The sequence below is a fragment of the Ambystoma mexicanum genome, chromosome 9 (assembly GCF_040938575.1).
Source record: "Ambystoma mexicanum isolate Mex_15411 chromosome 9, UKY_AmexF1_1, whole genome shotgun sequence".
In the NCBI taxonomy this organism is placed as follows: domain Eukaryota; kingdom Metazoa; phylum Chordata; class Amphibia; order Caudata; family Ambystomatidae; genus Ambystoma; species Ambystoma mexicanum.
Genome location: NC_090931.1, coordinates 707,326,067 through 707,336,193, shown reverse-complemented (window position 1 = coordinate 707,336,193; position 10,127 = coordinate 707,326,067). Strand labels below are relative to the sequence as shown.

The 10,127-nt window shown below is 42.4% G+C and overlaps 1 protein-coding gene across 1 annotated transcript; it reads right to left on the bottom strand.

The window, feature by feature from the left end:
• Positions 1-235: 235 nt before the first annotated feature.
• On the bottom strand, positions 236-7,537 carry LOC138489706 (gamma-crystallin-1-like). Its single transcript, XM_069617351.1, has 3 exons — positions 7,529-7,537; positions 5,581-5,823; positions 236-508 (listed from the first exon to the last, which is right to left on the bottom strand). Exons 1-3 carry the CDS (start codon positions 7,535-7,537, stop codon positions 236-238), a joined length of 525 nt encoding a protein of 174 aa, XP_069473452.1.
• Positions 7,538-10,127: the final 2,590 nt, after the last annotated feature.

Genomic DNA, 10,127 nt, shown 5'->3' with positions numbered 1-10,127 from the left:
ACAAAATGTCTGACTCATATTATCTATTGACATTCCAAATAGTGTAAGCCACCAAAGTTGTGAACTCTTCAAACGCTCCATGCTGAAATGGAGCAATATCTAGCTTGTCATAGGATTTGCCAACCGACTTGTGAGCTTTCTCAAAGAAGACAAGGACAATTGGAAGCCAATACATTTTATCTAAGTTGTATAGATACATTATAATGCCATACAAAACATAGGCATGTGAAGTGTTTTAGAAAAATCCCATTCTTCTGAAAGATCCAATCCTGGGGCTCATGGCTCCCCAGTCGCTGTATCTCTTGTACTCTCCGGGTCTCAGGTAGTACTGACGTCCTCTGTAGTTGGGCTCATCATAGAAGATCCAGTGGCCATCAAACACATTGCAGGAGTGGATGTCATTGAAGTGGAACCTGTCGTAAACATTGGGGCAGTCATCTGTGAAGTCCATCATCTGGCCTCCAAAGTCACTTCTCTCGTACAGCCTGATCCTGAATATGCCGCGATACTGGAATAATGGAAGGAAAGAGAAATATGGAAGAGTAAATCATATGTGCGATTTCAAACTCTAGAATTCCTGTATTAACATATTAATGCAACTTGTTGTCTGGCTTGCCTCTGTTCTGATGTGTCTTGCTGCCTCACTGCTGTCTGTCTGACTGCCTGTGCTTGAAGTCTTTGATGGGGTTGTTCAACTGTCTCTGCTCTGCTGCCCTGGCTGCCTCTCTACGTTGAGCATCAGACGACTTCCTAAAAGTAGATTCTGTCTTCAGTGGCGTGATGATTGAATGACAGGCTTGGTGTGTCTTGCTGTCTCAGTGCTACCTGTCTGCTTGCTTTTGTTTTAATACTTTGATGGTGTTTTTCAACAGTCTCTGTTGCCCTGTCTGCCTCTGTGGGGATGTGTACTTCTTGAGTGTTGCTAAAACTAATTTCCCAGATGTCCTTCTATTAGGTGTCCTGGATTACTTGTACTAATGTTTGGTGCATTGTGAGCTTTTATTTATTTTTTATTTTTTACATTTTTTAAATGCCCAGACTAAAGGGTGTCATGTCGTTAGTGCAGTACATGGGTGAGGAGAGCAGTATACATAGTAATAGCCAGGGCCACTGGTCGCAGACAGCAGATAGCAGAATACATACATAGTATTTGCCTGGGCCAGAGGCCACTGGCAGCAGTTACTCATATTTGTCAAACAACACAGTCTTAACTAGTTTTTTGAAGGTGGAGAACAATTGTTAATTTCTGATGATATGGGGCAGTGATTACCAGAGTGTGGGAGTCGTGATGCAGAAGCTGACTCACCTGCTCTTTTGAACTTGTACCAAGGTGTGTGCAGCAAGATGCTTGAGCTAGATCTAAGTGCATGCACGTGGGCGGTTTGGATTAAGTAATTGTTGAGGTATAAGGGGGCCTCATGGTATACGTAGTGGTGGGCCATAGAAAGGGTTTTAAATTCAACCCTATGCTTTGATAGGGAGCCCGTTTGAGTCGCGTCTGGTGGCTGAGATGTTGTCAGAGCGTTTGAGACCAAGGGCAGACCGTAGTGCTTTATTTTGAACCATTTGGAGTGTGGAAAGTTTAGCTGTCGATGTACCCATACGTAGCATGTTACAGTAATCATGTCTTGAGAGGATCAGTGCTCTTGCGAGTGTGAGACATTTGCTCAGAGAAAGGAGCTGTCTACCCAGGGGGATAAGTCTGGCTGTGCAGGCAGTGGACGATGCTATGGCATTAATTTGTCTAGACACGGATAGATCCACTTCCAAATGTACTACCAGTGGACGTGCCATCAATACAAAAAGAGGAGAAGGTGGTATCTAAGTGCCTAAAATGATGTGCGGAGCCAATGATGCAAAGCTTGTTTTTTTAGCCATTAAGACACAAGTTATGCATAGCCATCCAATTCTGCATTGTACTATAAACTGCATTAATTTTTAGTATATCAGCGTAATGATCACCCATGGAAGGGATACAAATGTGTGTGTCATCAGCGAAGTTGGTATAAATGATCCCTCTCGCATCAAGTAGATCATAAAGTGGTTGTGTGTAGATGTTGTAGAGAGAGGGCGAGAGAAAAGATCCTTGTGGCACGCCACGCAGAGCAGGGATGGCATCAGCTGCATTTCCCCTACGAACACATGTGTGGTCTGATCACTAAGAAAGGATTTGATCCACAGGGTGGCTTCCAGGGAGAAATGGAAGTGCTGGCTAAGGTGTTGGCAGAGCATATTGTGATCAACAAGGTCAAAAGCCGTAGAGAGATCAAGTAAGAGGGGATGGCTAATTTATTGCAGTCACGGATGGTGTCTATTTGCATTTTTAAATAGAGTACAGCCGTTTCTGTACTATACTTAGGATGAAATCAAGATTGCCTTTTGCCTAGAAGATGGTTAGTCTCCAACAATGATAGTTAGTTTAGCAAATGTATGGCTTTTGTTATTATGATTGCTCATTAAGGAAAATAAGCATTAGTTCCAATTTCATCCACCACCAGCTGCACATAAGCAACTTTAAATTGACCAACATATGCATTTGTCTTGATTTAATCCACCCCAAAAAGGAAAAGGAAACCACCCCATTAGATTCTGCAATAAATGCTTACCCTGTTAAACCCCTTTGTGTCCCTTTAGATAGTTCCCCCTTCATTTCTATAGAGGACAACCAGACAGACACACTTTTGAATTTTGAAGCATTTATAAACGTGCACACAACAAACGAAATCGTATTCTGGCGCAGATGGAACGAAGAGATGACACTCGGAAGGCCAGAATGACCAACTAGGTAGATGACACGATACAAAAAAAAAAAAATAATCAGGATCACAGATTTATTTAAAGAGATGAGTTTTTAGACCTGCTCTAAAGGTCATCAGGGAGTTGGCTTGTCTCAGAGATAGCGGAAGACTAGTCCACAATCTAGGCCCAGGCACCGAAAAACACTGATCTCCCCTAGATCTATACTTCATCCTAGGAATTACAAGAAGGAAGTGATCCTCTGACCTAAGAGTGCGAGTAGGTTGATATCGTCTCAATTTGTCTGTTAGATATGCTGGTGCCATGCCGTGCAGACATCGATAAACCAAACAACCGGTCTTAAATTTAATACGATCTTCGACTGTCAACCAGTGTAGTGATCGATGAAGACCGGATATATGGGTATTTTTAGGTACACCAAAGACCAGTCTGATTCCAGCATTTTGTGCCTTCTGAGACAATGAATTTGATTACTTGGTGCTCCGGCCAGAAGACCATTGCAGTAATCGAGATTTGAATTAACCAGTGCTCCCACCACTACGGCACAATCTACTTTAGGCACGTAGGGTAGAGCTTGGTGCAGGAGGCGGATGTTATAGAATACGGACTGTACCTTGGCTGAGACCTGGGCGTTACATCCCAGGTCACTCTGCCAAATACAGCCCAAATTCTTGACCTTGGTGGAATATTTTAGGCCAGCCCCCAAAAATTGAGGAGGGGGACATTTTCCTCCTGCAAGGAGATGTTTAGGCCCAAACAGGATCACCTCTATTTTTTTTGGGTTCAATTGCAGCCAATTTTCCTCCATCTTTGTGCTTATCTTGTCTAGACGACTAGTAACCACAGTAAGAGCATCCTCTACATCATCAAGTCTGATGTACAGCTGAGTATCATCGGCATAAGAGTGAAACCTGAGATTATATTTTTCGAAGATGTTCATCAAAGCATGGAGGTAAATATTAAACAAAAGTGGGGAGAGAGCCGATCCCTGAGGCACCCCACAGCACTGAGAAAGTATTTCTGAGAGAAATCCCTCTACTCGAATACTTTGCTGGCGGTCGGTAAGAAAAGATGTAAACCATTGGAGTGCCCCGGGACCCATATTGATTAGGTTTTTTAGGTGATCTAGCAAAATACTATGATCCACCTTATCAAATGCAGCTGAGAGATCGAGCATTACAAGCATAGAGAGTTTCCCGGCATCTCCTGCCTGCAACATTTCATCCCAGACCGCCGTGAGTACAGTCTCTGTCTTTCAAAATTGTTATATCACATATGTTTTCTAGAAATGTACAATAGCTATACAATGTGTATTGTCACATTTTACTGAGTGCAAGAGGCACTTCAGACTTGTCTAATGTTTCCTAAACACATGTAATCTATTTTTGACTAAAGGAATGCAGACAGGTTCTCAAAGTTAGTTTCACCATTTCAATAAACAGTAAATTCCTAAGTAATTAAGTGCAGCTTTTTTTAAGAAGGTTTACATGAATTATCATTATTGTGATATCCAGTGTCAGCCAGAAGTGCTTTATCTCAGTCTATATGAGGTCAGCAAGAGGATTATGGAGGCATAAAGGGCAGAGTTCAATATGGTACAGACAGATTCATCACTTCTCCACACACATTTGGAAACCATGTACCACATCCTAAGCATATATAGTATAGTGGTGGGTGGTTGGGTAGGATATAATGGTACTCTCTTGTCATTTGATCCATGGACGTGTTCTGATTAGAAGCGACACTACTAAATACAATAGATTGCAGGATTGGCAGAGCCAATGTTAAATTAATGCAATTCCAGAAGGCAGCCTATGATGCCACCAGCAAGGAGACAGCAGAGGGCATTAGTTATTTACTAACATCAAGACTTCTGGCTCCACTATATGGGATAGAGTCACGAAAATGGCACTTCAAGTGGGATGGCATTTATTCATACACAGGCCCTGAGGATGGGATGTTAAGGGATATTACCATGAGATTAGACAATAAACCATTGTACATCAGTTATTTCCAAAACTGCACTAATCCAAAACGGTTAATGACCACTGCAGTGAACTTCCACGGCCAGTAACATGCATTTAATCCATAAAAGTCATGCATACGATTTTTAAGCACTGAATTTATGTTATGCCTCAATTTCATTAATTTACAAGTTTGAGAGGTGGCACAGGCCGTTCTCCCTGCCCTTTCCTCTCTGCCATACAAATACTCCAGCATTTATGCCAGCATCCCATTTTCATGCTGGAGTATATATTGCTGATTCCTATGGAATTTGCTTGCTTTTTACACCAGCAAAAAGCAGGCGGATCCCATAGGAATCAATTGTAAATGCTGCCTTCCAGGCATAAATGTAAGGCAGCGTTCACTTAGTTTACAAAGCGGAGTGCAAAGTTGCGGCATAAAGGCTAATACAACTCTATTTTACAATACATTTTTGCACTCTGACATGCTAATTTTGGAAATGATATGGCGTGGACCTGCTTACACAAAAGTGTAAACATAACAGATCCTGTGCGCGTAATTATGGGGACTTTAAAAATTAGCTCCATAAATCTATGGGGCACGTGTACTCATGTCTGATAAATCATATCAGTGTGATATGGTTTTTGATTTGTTTTTCTTATACAAGATGCCATCACATATTTCTTTTAGAAAATCCCACATGTCTTTGAAAACCACTTTTACGATGTTAAATATCTAGAGAGGTCACACTGAGAATAATGGCTCTGTACCCGCAGTAATGCATGGATGGAAAATGTTTTTTAAAGTGACTTTGGCAGAAAACCCCCGATCTCAATGATGTCAAAATGCAGGACCTACCTCTGGGATCATGCGGCAGGAGCGGATGGAGTCGTTGTAGCCCATCCATCGCTGGTAATCGGGGTACTCCCCCCTTCTCAGGTAGTCCTGATGACCCCTGTAGTTGGGGTGCTCATAGAGCATCCAGTTTCCGCTTTCCACTCTGAGTGAGTTGCAGCGGTTGAAGTAGGAGTGCAGGTCCGCGCAGTCAGAGCTGCACTCATAGGAGCGGCCCCCGAAGTTCCTGTCCTCGTAGAAGATGATCTGTGGAGAGGGACGTTTACACAGTCAGTGCATTATTGACACCTCAGTGGTGTGCATGGCATGCTCGGGGAGTCCCCACCCATACACATGGAATATATATATGTAGTCCTTTCTTGCCTAAAAGCTTTTATTACATGCTAATAACTGCATGATGTTTCCTTTATGTTAATAGCTCTGGCCCTCTCATGCAGGTCAAATGTGCACTATTAGTCCATCCCTCACGCGTTTAGTTATAATCCTTACAAAATGGAAGAAGTCACATGATCCTCTCTTATCAGATGGGACTTTCAGAGATTCTACTATTTAGAAGCGTCCATGCGTTTGTCAACCAAAGGTCAACTTTCTAACTGTTCCCATCAGTCTTCTATTGGATCTTCAGCGACGCATTTGTAAAATATATATTGAAATGCAGAAGGATTTCTGTCTGTAACAGCAATGCTTCCCACGCTGAACTCCAAGTGTGTCACGGTTAAAAAATAGCTACATGGCACCCTCTGAGGGCCCTGAACCCCGATGTTGACATCACATTGATATGGCAGCAGAATATATCAAAACGTGGTTGCTGCTTATCTTGCACGCCCACATAACACCCTTCCCACTCCCTGTCTATAATCACAGTGCAGGAGTGATGGTTCATGTTGGTGCGTGATCCTTATCTACCTACTGCGTGGCTCTTCCACCAAAGAAATACAGAGACAAGTATTGGCAAAGCTGACCATTTTAGGGTTGCCACTTTTGCCTGCTTATGCCCAGGCACGCAGATACAATGTCAGGTATTGCCATCAAATGCCCAGGTTCTCACATCATGTGTATGGATTACCATATATTGGTGCATCCACAAATGGACGTTATGCACGCACAAGCAGGGTTCAACATTCAGGGGAGCTGGGGGCTGTTTAGTTCCTGCTGGTAGCCTTGACGAGCCAGGTTAGTTTGACACCAACAGTTACCAGGAGCTACATGTGGCTCCCTAGGCCATGTGATTTTACCTCTGTGCTTTTGGGGCAATTAATAAATACACATTAGGACATCTAAGACATTTAAAGCACAGGGGATCATAAACAAAGTACAACATGATAGGTTTGAATCTCATGTGGAAGTTAGATTTGTGGAACGCTGTCTACGAGCTTCTTGTTCACTAGGGCTAGCTCTTGGTCACTGGTTATCCTGGATTCTTGGGATCTGCTTCTAGCTCATGTGAATCCAATCTTAATTTCAATCCCTGCCCCAGAGACATGTGTGTATGCGGCATCACATCAGTGCTGGTGAAAATTCCTTCACTCTGCGTTTCCACTGTTGCTTATGCAATTACTCATGTAGAAATTGCATTTTACGCAAATGTATGGTAATTTAACCGCTGATGTCCATTATTTTGAACAGATGGAAAATACTCCAATCATATAGAGGTTAGTGGTATAAAATACAATGTATTCACATCTCAGTTCATCCTCTCAGGGGAGAGCAGAGATGCTGCTCCAGTGCCCCGCTTCTCTCTATCATCAGTGGGAGAGGAATATGTTATCCCTATCCATCATCCCTCTCCTTTCACCCTTTAGTTTCTCAGTCCTCCAACAAGGGCAACCAGGCCATATGGGTCAGAGTTGCAAGAGAAATGCAGCAGGAGAGCAGCATGGCACCCACTGGATAGAAGTAATGACTCATTCCCAAAATCCTGGCCAAAGACCTCCCACAAATGTAACCTTACCTTTCCCATGTTGGCTGGTGTCCGACAGAGCCTGTGATGTCTGATTGCACTCAGGCTACCATCCTTTTATACACACACGTTGCTCTTTCATTGCCCTTCAACAAAAGGGGGCATGCTGCAGCACTACGTAGACAATGTATAGCACTGTTTTCTTTTTTAACTGGTAGTCACATTGAGGACGTTCCTCCTTTTGTCGGATTTTACTTTATGTTTCACTTACAGGGGGTTATAGCGCATAGCTGCTGAGTGGAGGCGGGTTGTTTTCCCGATTGTTAACACGTTGAAATTCTGGCAGGTCATGAATGTTTAGACACATAGCATAAAGGAAAAAGATGTGCTCTCTTGTCTAATTTGTCTGTCTGGAATGGGAAATCTAAAATGTTGTTATATTTATTATTACTATGTTAGTTGTGTAGCCGGTTGATATGTATTACAGTCAGTCAGTCAAAAACATTTATTCAACATAAAATCTTTAAGTCATACAATGCACAATATAAGTGAAAAATTTAAAAAGTGGACTCATATAGATACAAAAACATTTTCCGTACAATTAATGCATATGTATTACAACACTTATGTTAAAATGAGTATGCTTGGGAGGAATGTGTTTTTTCAATACTTTCCCTCTTTACGAACACAGACTGATTGCTGACGTTATTGCATGATAGTTTGTTTCTGATGTACTCTTCCTGAGCTATTGCTCTCATTATTTAGTCTTGAATTCACTTTTGAATATTACCAAGTATAATACCAATTAGACGAACACCAAAATGTACAATACACATTGAAAAATATATACTGGTAGCTTTCTTGTTTGACAATCAGATCTGTGTAATTAATGAGAATTGCATCATCTCTCATATTACGTTCTTTGGATGAAACAATCCATAAAAGCTCATAGAGAGAGAAAAATCATGAACACATACATATTTCCATGAAAAGGGAATGTTTCTATAAAAACACAAAAATAGCGCATTCTGCACAGTAAAATCATCATCATTGCCACACCCACTTATCATTCATATATAAATAAGCCACTCTATAACTAGCTTAAACTAGCATATGGATGCTAAAAAAGGCCTACAAGGATGTAAGAACCCATTAAATACCAAACTCAACAATCAGGACAAATAATTAATTGGCCATTTGCACGGCGCCTCCCCTCATGCCCATGTTATCCCTCATTTCTCTACTTTAATGAGTCCGTTTGCATATTCTGACCCTCTCTTGGTCTGTGCACTGGACGTTCCCACAGGCCTCGCACAGGGAGCGCGGACATGGCACCCAGAGCTGTGAACCTGCGCAGAGGCCGATCTGTATATCAGTGGATGTAGTTTTGTGAAAACGCACAGAGCCTTTTCATTTGCACAAATTCTTTATGGGCCAAGCAAAACCTTCTGTAAATCAGGCCCTTTCTCTATTGTAAGGTGCTATTTTGTGAGACAGTCAAGAGACTTAATTCCAGTTCTGAAAGGAATCCCAAACAGCTCAAGAATAACAACAGATCACATGAATCGACTGTTGTATTAAATAAATACAGTACCAATGTGTTAGGTTCCTCCATGTTATGTTATGAGATATCACATTGGCGAGGGCAATGTGATGAGGCAAGGAGGGGGTACTGCATGAAGAAGACAAGGCCCCAAGGCAGGAACAAAAGACAGCAAAGGGCACTAGAAGAAAATGGTAATGATTTACGTTCTGAAACCTGGAAAAACAAGGAAACAGTCTAACGCTCCTTTCGTCACGTTTGTCAGTGGCCTAAAGCTTAATCGTGCTATGGAACGAACGTGGGGAGAATGCCGCCCTGGATCAATATACCGTTTGGTGCCGTCCTTTTACCAGCAGGCATATCGCGCAAATAAAGTCACACTTATGCATTTTGGCAGTTGGCACCAGGATCTTTCTGGGGTACTGTGGGAGGTAGACTCATGTTGGTGTAGCACCCAAGAGAATGTGACCACATGCTCTCTCTTAGCCAGCATCGTTTTCTCTGCCAAACCTTTTGGCTGCTGAGCAGAAATCAGACTTATAGAAAAGCGACGCCACACTACCTGCATAATGGCAGGTGTAAAGCTGCTCCCTTTCATATTGGAAGCTACGATGCAGAGGTTTAGAGGCAATGGCTGTGCGCTGACTCCACGATGCCATGTTCCCAACACTGTATTATTTTAATTTTATTTATACCGTGCCATAGCCCGCAGGCATCAGGGCGCACAAATAGACAGGGAAAAACAGGACAGAAACATGGACAACTGCAGGAAGCAGATTGCAGATTCCTCGCTGCAACTCATGCACCCTGCTGAGGGATTCATTGAGGCACAATGTTCTCTTTAGCGGGTGCACTGTGAAAATAAAATGGTACATGCATGTGACATGGTTTCGTTAGTTCCTTGAATGTTTACATTCTCACTGATTACTCCCCGGTATGCGAAATCCCCTCTCCTATTCTGCTCACAAGTGAGTCATAAATGGAATGAATGGCACACCTTGTATACTGCCACCATTTCCATCAATTGCCCAAAATGCAATCTGAAATCCATCATTGTATCTGTGAATAAAATATCCAATCGGTCAGCACCTTCTGCAGGTTAGACTC

Bases quoted from the DNA above. Each gene is read 5' to 3' on its own strand.
- LOC138489706 (XM_069617351.1), bottom strand. The intron at 509-5,580 runs GTAGGTCCTGCA...CCATTATTCCAG, and splicing joins CCTGCCGCATGATCCCAGAG to TATCGCGGCATATTCAGGAT.